Raw genomic sequence first — 21,986 nt, 5'->3', positions numbered from 1 at the left:
AACAGGGCCAGAGGCAACCTGCTGGCCCTGGAGGGTAAGAAACGGGGCCGAGGAGGGCGGCCGCGGCGCGGCAGGAGGCCGGGGGCTCTTCCGACGGGAGCCTGGGCGTCGTGATCCGGGCCGTGGCCCGTGAGGCCGGGGCGGGGACGCCGAGCAGAGCGCGCTGCCCGCCACGCTGCGGGCCGCGGCCGGGGAGCTCGTGAAGAAGTGGGGCCTCCAGAGCGAAGTGGGGGCCCGCGACGGGCCCCGCGAGTTCTTGGCCCTGGTGACGGGGACGGACAAAGCCAAGAAAGAGGAGCTGGAGAAAGAGCCGCCCGGGGCGGAGTCCGTCGGCCTGAACCTCGAAGACGCGCGGAGCGGCCTCCCCGAATCAGCGGCCCTGCTGGCGGCGAGGGAGGCCGGGGCGAGCAGCCCAGGACCGCGGCGCTCCCGAGAGCGAGTCGCAGGAGAGCGGGACCTGGGGAAAGAGATGGACAACCCCGAGTCTGGGGCCATCGTGGCTTATACGGAGCCCCCCGACCCCGCCGCCCGGAGGAGACGTTGAAAATGGCTTCTGTGATCCAGGCGCTGGGCTGGAGCACAGGAACGACAGGCGGGACGACCGCCCCCAGCTCGCGTCCGTCATGGCCGAGGGCGCCTCGGGCACGCGCGAAGGTGGAGGCGGCAGGTGGGGAGGTGGGCGCCATGGTCCTGAGGAAGGCCAAGGACGCGGGAACCTTCTGGAATGCTTTTCCACCTTGGCTGAGCCGGAGGCCGTCCCCAAGGGAGGAGGGCGCAGCGTGGCCTCCTCCGAGGCCGGGTGGAGGACGAGGACGCGGAGGGGGCCTCTGGGGGAACCTGGAGGGGCTGCTGGGGCTAGTGGCGCGCCTGGCCGCCCGGCCGTGGCAGGCGTGGTGGCGGAGGAGAAGGGAAACGCCCGGGGGGGGGGGCGGGAAGTGCAAATACGCCGGGGGCACCTGGGGGAGGTGATGGCGCTGCCCGCTGCGCGGGAGAACTTGGAGTCGGAGGAGTCGGAGGAGGGGGCGTAGGAAGGAGAATCCCAAGAGGCGTCTGAGGCCGCGGAGAGCGAGGAGTCGGCGTCCCAGGACCCGGCGTGCAGGAGGCCGCGGGCCAAGCGGGCGCGCACAGGGTCCGGCCGGCGGCGCTCGGGGCCCCGCGCCCTCAGGGGCTCGAACAGCCCGAGCGCGAGGCAAGAAAAAGAGGACCTGGGCGGCCGCTGGTGCCCACGCCGAGGTCGGCGAGACCAGGGCGCAGCCGCCCGCCGGCTCCAGATCGGCGCGTGGGAAGAAGCCTCGGCGGGGCCGGAGGCTGCCCCCCAAGTGTCGCTAGGGGAGCCCAGAGCCCGCGAGGCGCAGAGCGCTGCCCCAACCTCCCGCCCGCTACTCGCTCCTGTTGCAGAGGCGATTCCCCGCTGCGCCCGGACGGGGTCGCGACCGAAATGGAGGGAAACACAAAAGCGACCCCGGGGGGGCGCAGTGTTGGTGTCGGGGGTCATAGCGGGCGGCTTGGCGCAGGGTGCCCCCATCCCTCCTTAGCACTCGGGTGAACGGCCCGGGGCAGGGCAGAACCAGTGGGGTATTCTGGCTCTGAAGGTGTCAGGCCCTCGCTTCTGGCCAGGACCGCCTTCCCCAGCCCTTCCGCGGGTGATCGCCTGGACGCGATGGCGGCGCTGGGGCGTCCGTGCGCAGCTGACTGGAGGCTCAACCGGCCTCCCTAAGGTATGATGCCAGAAAGGGAAACCCCAGGGGGCGGGGCGCTTCTGGGGAAGGAGGGGAGCAGTGGCCACCACCACAGGGTGAAGGGGAGTGGGGCAAGTCCCGGCAGCCCCACTGGACACCCCCCAAGTCCTCTTGTCCTATGTGTACCTGTCTCTGCATTCCTGTCCCCAGGAGGTGGCCAGCCCTTGGGGACCCCTCACAGCCCCCTTGGGCTGTCCTAACCCACCTCTGGTCACTAGGTGTAGAAGCAGATGCGGGTTCTGCTGCTGGTGGCTCAGAGGTGGCCCCTCCAGGCCGCAGCACCACCCTGGACAGGACGACCTCACCCGAGAACAGGTCGGCGGGCTGGGACGCAGCCCCCTCCTTGCTAGCACTGCTAGCCTTGGGGGTCTGGTCCTGGGCAGCTGCCATGGGGGTGTGGTACAAGCCCTCCCCCTCCCCCCCCCACTAGGAGGTGTAGATACCCCTTTCCCCATGTCACCTGGATCCTTCAGTAAAGTGAACTAAGCATCTCTGGTGTCTGTGGTCTGGGCAGTGGGGGAGGGGAGTGGCCGAGCTTGGTCACTAGCTGCCTCACCCATGATGCCTGGCGGTGCCCGAGCACTATGGAACTGCCCGGTCACTGCTGCATACCCAGCGTCCTTTATTGCTTCAGGGTGCGCGCACCCGCTTCTCACCTCCACCGTAGCTGGCCCCTCCCCCGGCGCAGGTGGGCCCCGCTGCTCCTAGCCTCCCAGTCCCCAGGCCTCAGTGTCACTGCAGCAACGTGAACAACCGGAGTCCCTCCCGGGGTCCCTGCGGCCCTAACCCCACTCAGCCTCCTGCCTTTTCTCCGCCAGGCCTTAGCTTCGGCTGGCCCCCCTGCGCCGCAGCCTCCCCCAGCTAAAACCTCTGCTGGACCCCCCATCACATCTTGACAGGCTCAATCGCACATCATCCCAGGTCGCTGCCATCAGACCCACTTTCCTGGTCCAATTAGCTGTCATTTCTGGGTTCCCAGCTCTCTCCTCTAATCGGTGCCCGGAACCCACCTCCTGGGCACTGTCTGCCCCATTCCTCAGCCCTTCTACTAGTGCCCATCCAACTCGACCTCCCCCGGCCCAGCCTGCCCCCCTATCCCCTTCCAGCTCCCGAGATACGCCCGACCCTGCTCTGACTTTCAGCCAACTGCCCCATTCAAATCCGCCCTAGCGCCCACCGGCACCCAGCACCCACCTCCCCCGGCACCCACCTCCCCCCGGCACCGCGCTCGTGCCCAACCCCCGCTCCCAAGGAGACCTGCGCTGTGCCTGCCTTCCCCAGCCTTTGCCACGAGGCGCGGCCCCGCACCCAAACGCAAGGGTCCCCACTCCCACCTCGCTTGCGGGCTCCTGGCCCCACCCCCAGAGGCGGCTACCGGGCTGCCTGCGGGGCCTCAGGGCGCACAGCCGACGTCGGGTCGTGGATTCGGGGAAGAGCGAGGGTTCCTCCTGCTGCGCCCGGTGAGGAAGGGGCCGGGAGTCTAACCCCCTGGCGCGAGTGAGCCGTGGGAGCCGCGGGAGCAGAGGTCCCAAGACCCCGCCGAGCGCCCATAAAGAGGACCCGCGGGTCCTCTCAGCACCAGGTTAGCGCGCGGGCGGGAACTGGGGAGAGCGGGAGGCGGGACCGCGGGCGAAGCGGCTGGACCCCTGGGGACGCGCTCTTCGGGGGGAGGGACCGGCCCCTGCAAACGCCCGCGCCAGGGCCGTGCTGATGGAGGCTTATTCCCGAGGAACTACGGGCCCCCCCTGCCCGCTCGGTGCCTGTCACCGGAACAAGCCCCCGGCTTTCGGGGCGTTCGCTGTTATTTGGATTTGCAAGTAACTGGAGTTTAGAATGTCGGATGTGAAACGGTCGTGCAGAGGTCGCTGGGGTTGGGGTGGGGGTTCCGGCGGGCGGGCTGGCAGCGAGCGTGCCCCCAAGCTGCAGCCGAGCCTGGGCTGTCCCAGCCCTTGGGCTTAGAGATCAGGGCGCCGCCGAGATTCCCGGCGAGAAGACAAGATCCTGGAACCTCCCGGCTCTAGAAATCGGGGTTCCGGGAGCAGAATAGGACACTCCTTCCTCTCCACTGGATTCCTTAAATGCTGCCCACAAGTCTCCGACCCCAGCACATCGAGGTAACCGAGGCGTCAATTCTCGCAAACGGCCACGTCCATTCACCCACTAGGTGGCGCTCCAAGACCCCTGGTTAAAATCGGCCTAAGGAATTGCGCTGTGGTGCGCCCGCACTTCCACCAGGGGGCGCTCTGGGGCCGCTGGTGCACCCTCCCGGCCCTGGCACAGACCTCCCCGCCGCTGACCCTCCGGCTGTGGACCTTCCTGTAGGTCAGCGGCCTCAGGCTCACCCCAGACCTACAGAATCAGCAATTCTGGGGACACGGCCCAGCAATCTGTGGTTTAAAGGGCCTTCCAGGTGATTGTAATGCACAACCAGTTTGAGAAGCCCTGCTATGGGGTCTCTCTTTTTTTTTTTTAAGATTTATTTATTTATACAAGAACTGGGGTACCGGTCAGATGCGCGGGAGGGTGAGAGGATTCACCAGAGACAGAGCGGGGAACAGAACAGGCACTGACGAAATGCACTGCTGAGGGGAGCAGCAGGCGAGACAAGAGAGGTCTGATTTGCCTTGTGGGATTCTCGCCTGCTGGCCGGGATGGAACCTGCGCTACAGAGGCTGCGGACAGCTTCACAGTGTGGTGCTCAACCGCCTGCGCCACCAGGGAGGCCCTGTGGGGTCTCTTTTCCTCCACGAGCTCTGGTAGCAGCTCTCACTGCCCGGGAGGGAGGGGGACACACTGAATTCATCTGGGAAGCTGTAGGAATAGGGGTGCCCTGGGCAGACCTGTCACTGACACTCCCCAGAGCACGGGCTGGCCAGGGAGTGCTTCAAAGCTTCCAGGGCATCTGGGGGCCCAGACAGGGCTGAGATGTCTCTAAAGTCTTGGCCACCGCTGACATGGGCCAGGAAGGAGAGGAGAAGCCGTCTCCTGGGGCTGGTTTGAGCACAAATGGCCTTCAATCCTCTCAGCCATCCTGGGAGGAAAGTTCTGTTAGGACCCAGCACGCGTGAGTAAGTGGAGGCCCAGAGAGGTGAAGCAAGCAGCCCAAGGTCACACAGTGTCAGTGTCAGTGCAGGGGTGAGCCGGGCCGCCCATTCCTGTCCCTGCTCACACTGTGCCCCCAAGTTTCCTCTGTTCCTGAAACACCACCTGGGGCTTGGGGTGGGGGCCCAGGAAGTCCCCTCTATGGTGGAGTGCTGTCTCTCCCCTCCTTGTGTTTTGCTGTTTTCTAAGTCGGTGATGGTGAGAGACTGCTGGGCCAGTCCAGATGAAGGCTGTTTGGAGTCAAAACTCGTTCTGGGGCTTCCTCCCTGAAAAGCCTGTTGTGCCTGAAACCACAACCCCAGGGGCTACATTCAGGGATGGGACCCCTACACTGCTGGGGAAGGAGGGGACCACCTGAAAGAGGGAGCAGAGCCCAAGGCCAAGACAGTGGTTCTCAACCTTTGTTACTCATTGGAATGCCCTGGGGAACTTTTAAAAAATCGGGATGCCCTGGCCACACCCCCAGAGAGTCTAAAAGCTGTCAGGGTAGGGTGGGGCACAGGCATCAGTCATTTTACCGGCTCTCCACGGGCGCTAGTGAGTGGGCAGGATTGACAGCCATTTCTGCTCCAATCTTCCTGTGTCATAGGCAAGAAGCTGAGGCCAGATGGGGAGGCACTTGCTAAGGTCACAGGGCAAGTTGAGCAAAATCCAGGAGACTTTGCTCTTCCTCAGACTTTCTCTTCACCATATTGGGCTCCTGCTCTGTCCCTTTTGCCTTTTTCGGCACACACATTTGACTTCTGGAAACTGTCAGGGGAGCTGTTACCTGAGAGGTAGGCTAACAGCCTGGGGCTGTTGTTTTGGTTGTCATGTTATAATTACTATATAGTTGCGGTTACTTTAGAGGTTTCCCAGTTCTTTGAATCAAAGGCAATATTCTACCTCGAAGATGCAAATGTTCTTCAGGAAAATGTTAGTTGAGTCTGTGCTGGGGACTTTTCTAGATTTGCCTGGATTTTTCTATGGTCACCATACATACATTAATTTTTTTTTTTTAATTTGGAGAAAAAGACAAAAAAACCAAAAGCAAAATACCCCATCATCCCTTCTCATCCTGCCTCCCATCCCCACCCTCTTCACTGTTGATACCTGCAGTTTGATCATCATGTCTACTATTTTGTCATTTCATCAGCTTTGATTTCCTGATCTCACTCCTGTGTGTGGAGTCATCCATTATCCATTATCTGTCTTCACTTTTCTAGCTGACTCCATCCACCAAATCCTCTCAAATTCCTCCCACTCAGCTGCACATGGCGAAATGTCATCTTGCCTTGTAACTAGGGGGTACCTGCGTCTTCTGTGTCTGGCCCTCATCTTTTCCATCCAGTCCTCCACCAGTCAGCACTTAGGCTGCTTCCATGTCTTAGGAATTGTAAATAATGTCACAAGAAACCCTGTGGAGAGGATGATTCTTGAAGGCGATGGTTTTTGTGGTTTTTAAGATTTATTTATTTATTTGTTTGTTTATTTATTTATACAAGCACTGGGTATAGTCAGAATCACCAGAGCCAGAGCGGGGAGCAAGGCAGGCAGAAGGGCCGAGGTACACTGCTGAGGGGAGCAGCGGGCGGCAGGAGAGGTCTGCACGCCATGCGGGAACCTCCTCCGGGGATCGAACCTGCCCTGCAGAGGCTGCGGGCAGCTTCACAACCCAGCGTTCAACCGCTGCGCCACTGGGGAGGCCCCACTCAGGGCGATGGTTTTGCATGCCTCAACGGGTGCGGAGAAGTGGCCTGTGGGAATGAGAAGCCTCCAGCCCCTTCCAAACGTGACTACACTGTTCCCACTCCCCGCCGTGCCCAGAGCGCCTCTTCTCCATCCTCCCCAGCCCTTCTGACAGGTGTGAGGTGAGAGCTCCCGTAGTTTGATTTGCACACACACGCAGACTTGATAGTCAGATACAGAATGTATGCAAATGGCACTGGGGGAAAACAAGGGAACTAAGTCAGCTCAGTGGAGTGTGTGGATGGAAAGGTTGACGCTAGCCAGGAAAAAAAAAAAAAAGACAAGTGCAAATGATTCATTTTCCCCTTCCACCTCCAAGCTCGAAATCTTCCGGTGTGTGTGGGTGGCCCCGGAGGACAGCCGATGCCTGCATAAACCTTACTTCGGTTGGAATAAAATCTGCTGAGTCCTCTGGATGTTCCTCATTCGGATGCTTCCTCCATCCTAAGGTCCTCCAAATCCCTATTTGCATTGAGGGCTTATTAAGTATAGATGAATTTTGTTCCTACCACATGAGATCTTCCAGACACGCAGGAGGACATGATCTCCCATCTTAAGCAATGGCAGCAGAGACTCTTCACTCTGTGGGTGAAATTTGATTTCCCAGTTCTTCCACCATCTTGCCAATTTTATTTATTTATTTTTAAAGATTTATTTTTATTTATTTATTTATTTTTTTATTTTTTATAGAGGCATGCTTTATTTATTTGTTTGCTGGTTTGTTTGTTTGTTTTGTTTATACATGCACTGGGTATAGTCAGAAGCGCGGGAGGGCGAGAGAATTCACCAGAGCCAGAGCGGGGAGCAGAGCAGGCAGAAGGACCGAAGTACACTGCTGAGGGGAGCAGCGGGCGGCAGGAGAGGTCTGCGCGCCATGTGGGACCCTCCTCTGGTGGCCGGGGAGCAGCCGGGGATCGAACCGGCGCCGCAGAGGCCGCGCGCAGCTTCGCAACCCAGCGCTCAACCGCTGCGCCACCGGGGAGGCCCTTATTTTTATTTATTTATACAAGCACTGGGTACAGTCAGAAGCGTGGGAGGGTGAGAGAACTCACCAGAGCCAGAGTGGGGAACAGAACAGGCAGACTGATGAAACACACTGCTGAGGGGAGCAGCGGGCGGCTGGGGAGGTCTATGCGCCATGTGGGACCCTCCTCCGGTGGCCAGGGAGCAGCCGGGGATCGAACCGGCGCTGCAGAGGCTGCGGGCAGCTTCGCAACCCAGTGCTCAACAGCTGTGCCACCGGGGAGGCCCCATCTTGCCAATTTTAAGTAGGTATTTATAACTTTTGTCAAAATAAACATACACTTAGAGTTGAAAGACAAAAACTCGCTGTTTTTATTTTTTCTTTTAAGAAAATAGTTCATTCTCTTTCTTTTTTCTTTGGTAAAGGGCTTCAGACAAGGAACAGGAATTAGTTCCCAGTTAAGACTATTCCAAACTTACACAACATTCTCCAGTTCCAGGGAGAAGTATGATCAATCTTCAGACATAAACAAGAGAAGCTCCACCTGACTCTTCTGTGCATCTAGTTGATGAGTCTTTAAAAAATATGTGCTGGTATCCCTGGGGTCAAATTCTCATCCACGGAACATTCTAGAAAGTCAATATAACATTTATTTCACTGCAGTTCCCCAAATGTGTGACCATTAAAGCAGTTTTTTTAAATGTTGGAATGTGCAATGTGCGTACAAAAATGTGCCCCAAACACATACAGTTTAACAATTAATTCTATTGCAAACTCCTTGTTACTCCCACCCATGAAGAAATGATCAGACCTCCCCTGTGTCCAGCTAATCACAGGATAAAGAAGAAACTGCTTTGTGATGAGTGCTTCTTTGCTTTTCTCAGGTAAGTATGTCTATTACCGACCTAGCTGTCTCTCAACACGTATTTTTGAATGTTTTTGAAGTCTAGATTCTTGCAGTCTTACGGACTATATGGATTATTTTGCTGAGTGACTGTTTTTTAGGAAAAACAAATCAAACAAAGAGAAAGAACCCGGGGCCTCTCGGTTTCCTGGCCACGTCTGCCTCTTGGAACGCAGCTCCCTGGCTGCAGAGAGGAGACAGCTGCTGGCTTTTTCAGCGGGAGGAAACTCAGGGCCAGCAGCTGCGGCTGTAACCGGAGCCCTGGCTCCAGCTATGATGAGAACACATCTCTTCTCCCTCCACCTAATCCTGAGGTTTTGTTGGTTATTTCCAGAGAGGGAGCGAGAAAGAGCTGGGAATGGTCCCGGGAGGGCTGAGTTGCCAGGTCTGCGGTATTGAAGCCTGAGGCTGTGTCTTAGATTCCTGTTCTGTGCAATGAAAATGTGCAAGTCGGACGCCATGGTTATTAAAAAGCATCATTTCAAACAAGTTGAGGAGTCCCATCAGAGGCAGACTTCTACAGTTCGCATGCCAGCAGCTCTCTGCTCTGCTAAAAATAAATAAATAAATAAATAAATAAATAAATAAATAAATAAATAGCAGAAAATCAGAAACATCCACAGGCGGGTAGCCAATGACGCTCTGGCTTCTGGTCACACATTACTGACCACGGCCCTTGGGCAGAAATACATTTTAGCCAGGAGAGAGAGACACACACTTCACCCTCAAACAACTTGAGGCTTAGGGGTGCCAACCCCCATGCAGTTAAAAATCTGTATTTTTGGGTCCCCCCAAAATAGGCTACTCATAGCCTGCTGCTGGCCAGACGCCTTACGGATAAAACGTCGGTGAACACATTTTGTATTTACTGTTCATTAAGTGGAAGAGGATCACCGTGAAGGTCTCCCCCGCCCCCCTTCACGCTGAGCAGGCTGAGGAGGAGGAGAGAAGCGGGGGGGTCTTATGTTTCAGGGGTGGCAGAGAAGGAGGTAGAGGAAATGGAAGGAGAGGCCTGCGAGGCAGGCGACCTCAGGGTCACTTTCAGAAATACATTATCCTTGGGCCTCCCCGGTGGCGCAGCGGTTGAGCGCTGGGCTGCGGAGCTGCCCGCAGCCTCTGCAGCGCCGGTTCGATCCCCGGCCACCGGGGAGGGTCCCACATGGCGCGCAGACCTCTCCTGCCGCCCGCTGCTCCCCTCAGCAGTGTACTTCGGTCCTTCTGCCTGCTCTGCTCCCCGCTCTGGCTCTGGTGAATTCTCTCACCCTCCTGCCCTTCTGACTGTACCCAGTGCTTGTATAAATAATAAAAAAAAAAGAAATACATTATCTTGTTGTCTGACTTTTTGCTTTTTCATTTCTCTGGAAATGTTTCTATGTGGAATTGTTGCTTCTTGCTCCGTTTGCTTTAGTTTCAGTGCCCCGATCACAGGCACCCATGTTGTAAAGGTCAACAGCAGCTATCCACTGGCTGCATGGTCCACTGTGCATTTGTTCCTGGACGTGGCTTCTGCGTTTTCTTCCTCAGCTACTGGTCCTGGCTCGGAAGGGTTCATGCCTATTAAGTCATCTTTTGTTATTCCTCCAGGGTGTATAAGTGATCTTCCTGATGCATAAGTGGTTCCCTACCGTTCACACCCCCATGTTGTCCTAGGGTCCAATGGACATAGAAAACAGAATATAAAGTTGCATGAAACATATTACTATGTGATGTGAATCCAGATATTCTGCTGTTTTTGTAGAAAAGCGCTTGAAATATACCAGAAAGATGACAGGTGTCTGCTAGGAAACTAGGGGGTGTCTGGGACACCTTCCCAGGTTTTCCGATTCTAGGGAGTCACCGAGTCCTTGAGCTCTTTACGCATCTGTGAGTTGTAAACATCAGCGCTGTGGGAATACTCCTTGTTTATAAGCATGAAAGTGAATTTTGTTTGGTGGTGAGTCAGTGGATTTCCCTCACCCACTGGGGGAAAAGCCAATTTTCTATAAATGCCTTTTATTATTTATTATTTATTTTTTTAAGATTTATTTATTTATGCATATAAGAACTGGGGTACAGGCCAGAGATGCGGGGCGTGAAAGGATCCACCAGAGACAGAGTGGGGAACAGAACAGACAGACTGACCCAAGTACACTGCTGAGGGCAGCAGTGGGCGAGTCCGAAGAGGTCTGGGGCGCCATGTGGGTTGCTCCCTGGCTGCCCGGGGATCAAACTCATGCTAAAGAGGCTGCGGCTAACCTCATAGGCTGCGGATTGCTTCATAGTGCTTAACCCCTTGTATCACCAGGGAGGCCCCTAAATGCCTTTTATTTTTATTTATTTTTAAAAAGGTTTATTTTATTTATTTATGTTCATAAGAGCTGGGGTGCAGGCCAGAAGTATGGGGTGGTGAGAGGATTCACCAGAGACAGAGTGGGGAGCAAAATAGGTGGATCTACCGAAATACACTGTTGAGGGGAGCAGCGGGCGAGACAGGAGAGGTCAGCTGCACCATATGGGTCAGCTCCCTGGTCGGAGATCGAACTCAGGCCATAGGGGTGATAGTGTTGAGATTTTATCTCTAGGCCACCATGGAGGCCCATCACTGCTTTAAAATAGTGTATTTTTTGTGGGGGAGGGAGGGCACCTCCCTGGTGGTGCAAGGAGTTAAGCACCGCACTGTGAAGCAATCCCCAGTCTCTGCAGCACAGGTTTGATCCCCGGCTGGCCAGGGAGCTATCCACATGGCACAGCAGACCTCTCCTGTCTGGCTCTCTGCTCCCCTCAGCAGTGTATTTCAGTCAGTCTGCCTGTTCTGTTCCCTACTCTGTCTCTGGTGAGTCCTCTCACCCTCCTCCCCACCCCATATCTCTGGCCTGTACCCCAGCTCTTACATGCATAAATAAATAAGAAAAAATCTTAGATAAAATAGTGTATTTTTAAAAAAGATTTATTTATTTTATTTATGCAAGCACTGGGTACAGTCAGAAGCGCGGGAGGGTGAGAGAATTCACCAGAGCCAGAGCGGGGAGCAGAGCAGGCAGAGGGACCGAAGTACACTGCTGAGGGGAGCAGCGGGCGGCAGGAGAGGTCTGCGCGCCATGTGGGACCCTCCTCTGGTGGCCGGGGAGCAGCAGGGGATCGAACTGGCACTGCAGAGGCCGGGGGCAGCTTTGCAACCCAGCGCTCAATAGCTGTGCCACCGGGGAGGCCCCAAAATAGTGTATTTTTTTAAGGTTTATTTATTTAATCATACAAGAACAGGGGTATAGGCCAGAGGTGTGGGGGATGAGAGTGGAGAGACTGGAGAACAGAACAGGCAGATTGACTGAAATACACTGCTGAGGGGAGCAGTGGTGGAGTCAGGAGAGGTCTGCTGCAGATGTGGGTTAGCTCCCTGGCCAGGGATCAAACTCGTGCTGCAGTGGCTGCCGATTGTTTCATTGTTTCCCTGTCTTAACCACTGTGCCACCAGGGAGGCCCAGTGTATGTGTTTTTAAGTGATTCTCTGAGATGGGGAAGCGTATGTGCAGTATCTCACACCAGATGCTGAGGGTGGGCAATCTGGAGGTTGAGAGGTGTAGAAGTGAGAAATTGTGGGTCGAGGAGCAGAGAGGGCTCCTTTGGAAAGTCAAACTGCAGGAAATCTGGAGCAAGATGTTGCTGTCACAGCAAGAATCAGAGAGAACAAGCCAGATGAATCACAGAATGCCCTGGTGGGTTATCACAACTTACTTGGGAGGGGACTTTGGGTGGGAACCCAGAGCTCTCCCCCTTTCTCTGTGTTTGGTATTTACAGACACTCTGGGTTCTCTTTGGAAATAACAGGAAGACAGAATAAGAAGCCAAAGGTGAAACAGAAGGAGAGGATGGAAAGGGGACCCGAAACCCTTCCAGAGGTGGCTGGAAGGGCTGGGCAGCAGGGCTGTGTTGTCATGGAAACCACCCTGCAGGAGTGTTGTCCCGAAACCAAAGCGCCCTGGGTTGCCAAGGAAATCTTATGACATCTCCTATCAAGGGTACTTCAAAACTATTTTCAGATCCACTGGTAATCAGGCTCCTTGGCGGGAGAGGGGACAGGGAGCTGACTCCATTAACACACGTCAGTGCTTATACACATTCTAGACATAGAACCGTACGTTTATAATTCTAGTTATAAATTCCTTGATATGTAAACAAAATATTTCTCTCCAATATATATATATTTTTTGCATGGAAGAACTGGGGTTAAGGCCAGAGGTGCAGGGTGTGAGAGGATTCACCGGAGACAGAGTGGGGAACAGAACAGGCAGACTGACTGAAATACACAGCTGAGGGGAGCAGCGGGCGAGTCAGGAGAGGTCTGCTGTGCCATGTGGGTCACCTCCCTGGCCAGGATTAAGCAAAGGCCAGAGCGATGATGGCACTGAGACTCAACCCCTAGGCTGCCAGGGAGGCCCTGATGCTGTTTGTTTGCTTTTTTAAAGATTTATTTTTTTTTTATACAAGCACTGGGTACAGTCAGAAGCGCGGGAGGGTGAGAGAATTCACCAGAGCCAGAGCGAGGAGCAGAACAGACAGACTGACGAAATACATTGCTGAGGGGAGCAGCAGGCAGCAGGAGAGGTCTGCGCACCCTGTGGGACCCTCGCCGGCAGCTGGGGATCAAACTGGTGCTGCTGAAGCTGCGGGCAGCTTTGCAGCCCAGCACTCAACTGCTCTGCCACCAGAGGAGGCCCCCCTGATGCTGTTTTGGTCACTCAACCAGCCTAAGAAGACCCCGGTGGGATGGGAATTTGCGTGTGTTCCCATATTAGTAAGGCGCAGGTGAGCTTCTTGGTTGTCACACATCGTTGCTGGGAGAGTTCAGTGCTGTCTCAGCACCTGCCCTGGAGAGAACACTGGGACACGCACCCCTGGCCTCTCCTGGCCTCTGCCCTGTGCACCTTTCTCCTCTGCTGATTTTAATGTGCATCCTTTTGTGCTAGCAACTGTAATTATGGGGCCTCCCTGGTGGCACAGGGATTAAAAACTCAGCACTATAAAACTATCTGCACCCACTACAGCACAAGTTCAATCCCCAGCCAGAGAGCTGACCCACATGGCATAGCAGACCTCTCCTGTCTCGCCCGCTGCTCCCCTCAGCAGTGGATTTCAGTCAGTCTGCCTGCACCCAGCTCTTGTATGAATAAATAAATAAATCTTAAAAAAAACTATAACTGTGACTATAATAGCCTTTCTGATTTCTGTGGCTGTAGCAAAGTGCTGAGCCCCAGGGTGTGCCTAGTGACCCTCAGCACCACATCCCAAACTCAACATGGCCCAAACCAAACTTCTGATTCTTACCCTCTTGCTTGCCCAAATCTGTTCTCCACCAAACCTTCCCCTTAGGAAAATATGGGCATCACCCTCTTAGTTGCTCATTCCCCTTAGCCGTCACACTTGCTTCATCTCTCTTGCACTTCACATCCCATCCATCAGCCAAACAGTAAGTAAAGCCTGATGCTGCAGTAGGTACTTAGAGAAAAGTGCACATCACAGGCACATAGTTCGCGGATTTCTCACCATCTGAACACACCTGGAACACCAGGAACCAGAAACTTCACCAGCTTTCCCAACCCTGCAGAATCACACACTTCAAGGCATTAGATATTGCACAGGAAACCACCCTGCTGACTTGTAACTGCGTAGGTTACTTTTGCCTGTTTTTTGCATCTCACACACAGAATCATACTGCAAAGGCTGCTGTGTGTCTGGTATCTTTTGCTTAACCTTACAGTGGCAAGATCCATCTATGCTGTTGTGTGACTGTCTATTGGAACATGTACCTTCGCATTCAATCAGCTGAAGCCTGTTTTTTCTTTTTTTTTTTTTAAAAAGATTTTTTTTTTATAGAGACATGTTTTTATTTATTTGTTTGTTTGTTTGTTTTTTTGTTTATACATGCACTGGGTACAGTCAGAAGCGCGGGAGGGTGAGAGAATTCACCAGAGCCAGAGCAGGGAGCAGAGCAGGCGGAAGAACCGATGTACACTGCTGAGGGGAGCAGTGGGCGGCAGGAGAGGTCTGCGCGCCATGTGGGACCCTCACCCGGTGGCCGGGGAGCAGCCGGGGATCGAACTGGCGCTGCAGAGGCCGCGGGCAGCTTCGCAACCCAGCGCTCAACCGCTGCGCCACCGGGGAGGCCCTGAAGCCTGTTTTTTCTGTGATGTATGACAGGTTTTTGATTTAGTTGTTTGATCTTGCTAAGGCCAGTTCCCAGATGGAATCCACACTGCAGGTTTTGGTTGAACACCCAGTCCAAAGTTACACTTCACGATACCTTTCCTGTGTGAGCTTCCTGAATCTTCCAAATGACTGTATCAGGAAGATTTTTATTGGTAATTCCTCTTGTTGAGAAGTGGAAACTCCAAGAGTTCACATTACTTGTCTAAGTTTGCAGAGTTGGGGGTGGCATTGCAAGGTGTTTCAGGAGGACCTGGCAGGAATCTGCAACTCAAAAGGACTCCTGGTTAATCAGCTATTAACAAAGTTATTGCCCTGAGCAGCAATTTGAGGACACCAGCAAGGGAAAGTGAGGCCACTAACCCTCAGGCCTGGAGTTAGGGAAGGAGGCTGGGGAGGGGAACAAACCAGAAATTTCTAGAAGTTTCTGGATGATTCTGGAACCTGGGGATTGTTGCTGCTTGAGAGGGCTTTTGTTAAGAGGGTCGGGGATTGGCGCGGGGCGGGGAAAGACAGCGCTCATTCCCGTAGCTCTCTGAAGTCTGGTGTCAGCAGCCTCAGAAGTCAGCGCGTTCCACCCGCTCCCGGCTGTTACTGAGGCGCAAACTGAGCAGAAAAGCCTGGGCCTGAGGGGCAATCGAGGAACAAGAAGGCCCCTCGCTGGGCGAGCAGCTGCACACCCGCAGCGCCACCGACGGCGCAGCCCACGCGCTCGCCCGCGGCGGTCGGTTGCCTTGGAGACCGCGGCGCGGCGGCGCGGGAGCGAGTGCGCAGGCGCGCGCTGCGACGCCGCCTCGGCTCCGCGCAGCTGCCGGGATCGAGGCGAGGCGCCGCGTGACGCGCCAGGGCCGCAGCGAGGCGGGCGCCGCTTCCCGGCCCAGGCCGCGCCGGGGAGCCCCGAGCCCGCGCTGAGCGAGCGGCCGCGCCCCGACGGCCTCTCCTTGGCCGGGCTGAGCCGTCGGAGGCCGGGCTGCCACGTCCCTGCCGGGGCCAGGCCCCAGGAGCTGCCAGGGCGGTGTCGCCGCTTTGCTGACACGTGTGAGCCCCCGGGGCGGGCTGGGGGCGGCGGGCTCGGGAGGGCGAGAGGCCCGCGGCGGAGCGGGCAGCGGGGTCCTGTGACCTGCCAGGGAGTCTTGTTATAGGGCAGCCCCGATGTTGAACGGGTTCCTGGCTGTGGGTCCTCACCCGCGCGCTTAAAAGGGACTTATGAATACTCCACTGCAGGCACACACAAAAGGTTAATACAAGGTTTATTTACAAGGGAAAGGAAATAAGGAAAATGCACAACTCAGGGAGAAAATTAATGCGTCCTACCCGATCCGCCGACCTGGAAACCCAAAGGCACTCTCAGAGCTGGCCGGATGCTGCGAGCTGGCGGAGAGCCAAAATGGGGGGCCCCTCCAAAGCCCACGTGTCTGGCTTTATACCAACCTGGCTGCTTAGCCCCACCCTCAGGTCCCAGCCACCTTCCCTTGGGTGGTGACGGGATTTGGAGGTCCCAGTGTCTTTGGCTTGGGGTGGGGGTGGAGTCCACAAAGCCTGTATGGACTTAGCTTTAGGACATCCTTTCCCCCTAACAGTCTGACTTCCCTCTCCCTTTCCCTTGCAGGATTGAAATTTGGAAGCGCTGTCGACCCCGCATCCACCTCGTTGAGTCTTCTCTGGACGTGGGCTTAGAGCCACCTGGTGCCCGCGACCATGACGATGAACCTCTTGGAGGACTGGTGCCGGGGGATGGATAGGGACATCCACAGGTCCCTGCTGGTCACGGGCGTCCCGGTAGACTGTGGCCAACAGGAAATTGAGGAGACCTTGAATGGGGTCCTCTCTCCCCTGGGCTCATACCTCGTGCTCAACAAGTTTTTTGTGAGACAACAGAATGCTAAAGCTGTCCTCGTTGAGGTCGGAGAGGGGGTGAATCTGAGCACTGTACCCCGGGAATTCCCAGGAAGGGGGGGTGTCTGGAGAGTGGTCTGTAGAGAACCCACCCAGAATGCTGAGTTTTTGAAAAATCTGAGTGAGTTCCTGGAGTGTGAGGGGCGCACCTGGGAGGATGTGGTCCGCCTGCTTCAGCTTAACCAACCCCCACTGCCCCGGAACCAGAGTCAGCGCCCAGAGAACTGGGCAGATGCTTTGGGGATGCTCCTGGGGGCGGTGGTGCAAATGGTCTTCTACTCAGCTGCTGAGGTCCACAGCCAGGAGGAAGCTCAGGCCCAGCAGGCGGCTGAGGCCCAGGCACTAGCAGCCTCTGCTAACTCAGCAGCGGTAAAGGTCAAGAAGGAGCCAGGGCGTTCTGAAGAGGAGGGCTCTGCCCGGAAGGAGAATCTTCACAGCTTGGATAACCTGGAAGCTGAAGGTGATCCCCCCAAACCTTTGGTTCATAAAGCTGGCACCAGCATTTGGCCCGGGAGAAAGAAGCAGAAAAATACCCCCAAACAGGAAGCAGTGCCCTGGAAGAAACCTAAAGATGACCGTTCTAGCAGCTCGGCCTCCTTGGGGGATCCTAAAGCTGATGAGGCGGAAAGTGTGGAGATCTCAGAATGCATCAGGAGCTGCAGAAAGCCCTGCATGAAGCAAGAGGAGTCGGCTCTGAAGAAACCCGTGGCAAAAAGTGCCTGGAAGGCTCCCAGCCACCCTGCGCAGGATGCCCGGTCAGAGGCTGAGAGCCCGGGAGTTGCCTGTGAGTCAGCCCAAGATGGCGCTCAGGAGGGCCCACCGAAGAAAAAGGCCATGGGCTGGCCCTCAGCCAAGAGCCCTGCCTCATTGAGGAAGAAAAAGAAGGTGAGCTTAGGCCCTGTGTCCTACGTCCTTGTCGACTCAGAAGAAACCAAGAAGAAGCCAGCGATTACAAAGAAAAGTCACGGTTCAAGAAGGGGCGGCTCCGTTCACGAGGCCTGGCGAAGCCCTCCACCACCTGAGTCGACAGCCTCGACATCCCAGGGTCACACGGCGAAGCCAGAAGGCTCGTCTCAGGGCTCCAAAGGTGAGAGTGACAACCAAAGTCATTTGGGTTGTGTCCACAGTGGATGAGGGGTGACCTGCAGGAGAGGCCAGTGGGGGCAGGGCCCAAGGGCAGGGCTCAGTGAGGAAGACCCCGCAGTAGTTAAGGTCCCAACCTCCCTCCTGGGAGCCTCTGAGGGCCGATATTGGAGGAGCCTGTGTGAGGACGGGGAGGTAAAGTAGACCCACTGAATTGGCTGTGACAAACTTCTGGGGTTACATTGTAGGGTGGGTGACTCTTAAGAGTGGGGTTTTATGGGTGGGGGACTGAAAAAGAGACCCAGAGATTCCAAGGAAGTAAAAAATTTCCCCGTGGCACCTTTCCTTCCTCTCTTGAGCTGTCCTCATTTGTCCACAGCATCCAAAAAGCATTGATGTGGGGGATCGGCCATATCTAAGGAGTTGAAGAGCGAGGAAGACGTTCCAAGTCGGGAACCAAGTTTTGTCACTGAATGAACCAGGACTTTGGACTCTTAGGAGGCAGTTTGGATAGCTCTGGCTCTGAGGCAGATGACGGTGAGATCTGGGGTGGGAGGAATTCAGGGAGGCAGGGGCATCTCTGCTTCCTTCTCTGCCAGGCCTGCTTCTCCACCTCCTTCTTGACTCCCCTTCAGAGGTTGGCAAGTCATTAGTCAGTTTAGGAAAATTCTAGAACATTCCCCTTTCCTCATGGGCAGGGTCCCTGTTATGGTCATCCATGTTCAGCCATGCGTCCCCCCTCCCTGGTTCTCTGCAACCTCTTCCAGATGGTCAACCAGCCTCTGCAGGGCCAGGCGTTTTGAACCGTAGGTTTTCTCACCTCTGCTTTCTCTGTGCTGCAGCCTGGGGTGAGTTATGCTGAGATCTTTGAGGCCAACCTGCCTGCATTGTTCCTCCCAAGCTCTAACTTCCACCCTCCAGTCATCCGAACAGAGGATGGTATGGCCCTAAGAGTCCATATTGGTTGGAAAATTAGTCCACTTAGACCTTGCATTATTCCTGAGTTTTGAGATTTTGTTAATTAAAATGGCACTTCGATTCCTGGTTGGGATAAATAGGAAATTGCGGTGTGATTGGTCATGACGTGCTTGGCCTTTCCTGGTTTACCGGCTCTAATTCCATCCATCGCTGTAAACTCAACATCTTTGAGGCTGGAGATCACCTCTCATGGTACAGAGCAAGAGAGGGAAATAACGATTTGAAAACTGTTCATTTTTGCCCCTAAACAGAGCAGTTTCCAGATTTTTCTGGGGGGGGGGGCCAAAGATGTCACCCAAATCTATTTTTTCATGTATTAGGGGACAAAGCCTGTGACAGATGACTCCCTGACTGTCTCGTGAGCCAAACCAGTCACTTAGGAGACAGGCCCATGTCCACTTGTGTCCCGAGGACACTTGCTGTTGTCCAGATCTGGGGGCAGTTGATTCACCATCTGCGTGCAGAGCAGAGCTAGGCCAGGTGCCTCCAGGAGCAAATCTCTGCAGAGTGGGCCTCACTCTCCCTGAAGGCGTCTCCCCAGACCACGGGCCTTGCTGGTCAGGGTTCTCGGCCGTGTTGCCCACGGTCATGATGGTCTACCAGAGAGCCTTTCAGCCCTCGATGGATTCAGGGTCTCTTACTGCAGTGTTTGTGATAAAGAGTGTGAGCACTTGTTAGATAAGTTAGCGATTCACCTTGGAAAAGAATTTCGTGCAGCATTTTCTTCCCACACCCTGGCCGAGTCTAACCGAGGATGCAGGAGAGAGGAGCTGTTGGTCTGGGTCTGTGGGCCTCGCGTTTTCCCTGGGGATGTGCAGACAGCAGGAGCGCGTGGGACTCCGGTGGGGAGAACCCGCTGGGCCCCAGCTCCTGGGTGGAACTCAGGTCCATCAGAGCCCCCCCATGTTCACACGTGGCCCCACGGTTAGTAAATGTAAATGTCTGTGACAGAATAAAGTTGAAGTTAAGTGTCTGTCTAGTCTCTCTTGTTGGCGAGATGGCGTGGCTTGAGGAACTTGAGAAAAGGGTTGTCCCGATAAACCACACATGCTCCCAGCCCCACGGTAACTTTTGTCAGTCCTAGGGGGATTGTCCAGTTTCTGGGGGGCTAGATGCCTGGTCTCTCTGCTGTGTCGCCTTCCACCTATGTGAGGGGCTCTCTCACAGAGCTTGGAGTTTCTGGAAGTTTCTACAATAGGTAACTGGTGATGTGAATTACCTAAAAACACTCACTTATTTTTCAAAGCTGCAGGGAGATGAGTTCCGCCCTTCGTTTGGAAGCTGAAGTCTTTCAGCTACAACTGTCCGTTTCTTCTGCCCACGCTCTGTCCTGTTAAGGACACCTGAGTGGTCGCAGCCTCGGAGTCACCTGTGGTCTTCGTTAAAAACATTTCTTGGCCTCCACCTGCTCTGTCGGGATCCCGTGGAGGGGTGCTGTCCTGGGACGCTTGTCCTCAGTCGTTGCCCCTGAGAATTCAAGGCACATGTGGGTGGAGAGCTCTAGATGGAATAATTCACACTTGAGGAAGGGAAGGGTCCTTAGGGGTCCAGATCGGCGTTTTGTGAAAGGTGTTGGGTTGCCAGGGAGGGAAGGGACCAAAAAGGAAGCTGGACTTTGAGGACGGGGAGTTACTTGGTTCCTGGAATTCCCCTGCAGAAAGGCCCAGCGAGAAGGCTGAGTTCCCGGTCCCTTCCTGGTGCCCCTCTATGGGAACAGCCACATTTGGCCCACATCTTGAGGGCCTCTGGTCGCTCCCACCCATGGAGAGTCTGGCAGGCCCACTGGCTGCGGCCGGCGTGCGGCAGGAGCTGGTGGGGACCGGAAGGCAACCTCTCCTGGGAGACCTCAGAGGCCCAGTTAGAGGGAGCACACTCCGCTCAGGGCTGCGCCTCAGAGCCAGGCTGGGACAGAGGCCCCCTGGGGAGAGGGATCTGAGAAGCTGTGGCCCACACCAGCAGGACGGCCAGGAGGTGTAGCTTCCTCACTTACTGATCTTCAGTTGGCCAACTTGGAGGAAGACACGGACTCCCCCTGGTGCATGCCCTGGAGGGGGCCCTCACACAGAGCTTGTGCTGATACGCAGGCTGTTGTCACCTAGTGGTGGGCGTGTGGCCTGACAAATGTGTTGCTCCGTGATTTTTTTTCCAACTGAATGATTTCAGATCAAATTTAGTATTTCTGTAATTTATGATGACGCGAGCACCCTGTCTTGAGTCTGTCCATGGATGTAAGTGTTCCTGGGGAGCATTTCAGCGCCTGCTTCCCTGCGTGCAGTGGGTAGGGGGGTGGGGGTGGGGTCGCTGGGCAGGTCTGGGAGGAGTTGCCATTTTCTTGACTCCTTCCTTCCCCTTCAGGCATTTCAGCTTTCAGCTTGCATTGGACAAAAGCCTGGGTCTTACCGCAGGAAGATAAGCCCACTCGATGCGATGCCAATTCTCTTTCAGGCATTGCACCACCAGAAGGATCCGAGCCCTTGCCCCGTGTGGGAGGGTCTTGACACATTCAGAACAGTTCTGTGGGCCTCTTGTTCAGCTCCAGCTGCTCAGAAGAGCCTCAGGAATCTGGTTCCCACCACTCCCTAGGTTGGTTTTCCCTGTGGCTTCCATTCTGTGGTGACAGGGAGCTGCCGTCAAGGTGGAGCTGTCTGATGGGCCCGCAGAGCGTCCAGCACAGGTTCTGGTGGTTTCAGTCCATGTCCAGGGAGACTGCTGATAAGCTGAGTCCAGATCACATGTCTTCTAACCAGAGTGGCTCAGGGAACATCGTGCCCAGACGGGTCAGCCTGGGTCACGTGCCCTGTGATGGTGCGTGCAGGTCTCGTCATGGCATCTCCAGACGTCAGTGGAAGAGGGAGGGGCTGGCTTCCAGGAGGAAGGGGTGCAGGGGCAGAGTTGTTGCTGAAGATATGCTGTCAAGGTTGGGAGCAAATCTTTGGTCTTCCAGCTTGGAGTGGGTGTGTAAAGACCCCAAAAGGCAGGCCCCACCTCAGAGACTAGGGGTGGGTAAAGGTGTGACTGGGGGTGCGTGAGTTTCAAGCCCGCTCTGTTGACTGTGACCTTGGGCTCCCAACTTCCCTTCAGGTTTTCTGTCTGTGAAATGAGGCTTGTCCAGTGCTGACCTCACAGGGCCCTTCTGGAGTGGGGAGACGGAGCCCACAGTAGCCAGGTGGGGAGGGGCTTTAAAATCTTTCATGACAGGCATCACAAGCAGAAGGGAAATAAAATTTTTAAAATATATTGTAAAGAAAAGAAAGGAAGAAAATCATTGATTTTGATTTTATTTCCCCCTTTGCTCCTTTTCCCACCTTGGGAACCCTGCCTGTGAATCCTTTTTTTTTTTTTTTTTAAGATTTATTTGTTTATGCACACAAGAGCTGGGGTGTAGGCCAGAGATGCAGGGGTGAGAGGATTC

At 55.3% G+C, this 21,986-nt stretch overlaps 1 protein-coding gene across 1 annotated transcript; it reads left to right on the top strand.

Moving 5' to 3' along the window:
- Positions 1-623: 623 nt before the first annotated feature.
- PNMA8A (PNMA family member 8A) lies at positions 624-19,641 on the top strand. Its single transcript, XM_037515540.2, has 4 exons — positions 624-654; positions 3,021-3,199; positions 16,295-17,600; positions 17,976-19,641. The coding sequence occupies exons 1-4, from the start codon at positions 624-626 to the stop codon at positions 17,990-17,992; spliced, it is 1,533 nt and encodes a 510-aa protein (XP_037371437.1). The 3' UTR covers positions 17,993-19,641.
- The last annotated feature ends 2,345 nt before the right edge of the window (positions 19,642-21,986 follow it).

This window comes from Talpa occidentalis, unplaced genomic scaffold (assembly GCF_014898055.3).
Source record: "Talpa occidentalis isolate TD23 unplaced genomic scaffold, MPIMG_talOcc4v2.1 talOcc4.17, whole genome shotgun sequence".
NCBI lineage: Eukaryota > Metazoa > Chordata > Mammalia > Eulipotyphla > Talpidae > Talpa > Talpa occidentalis.
The sequence above is the reverse complement of the archived record's forward strand: the minus strand, read 5'-3'. Positions and strand labels throughout refer to the sequence as shown.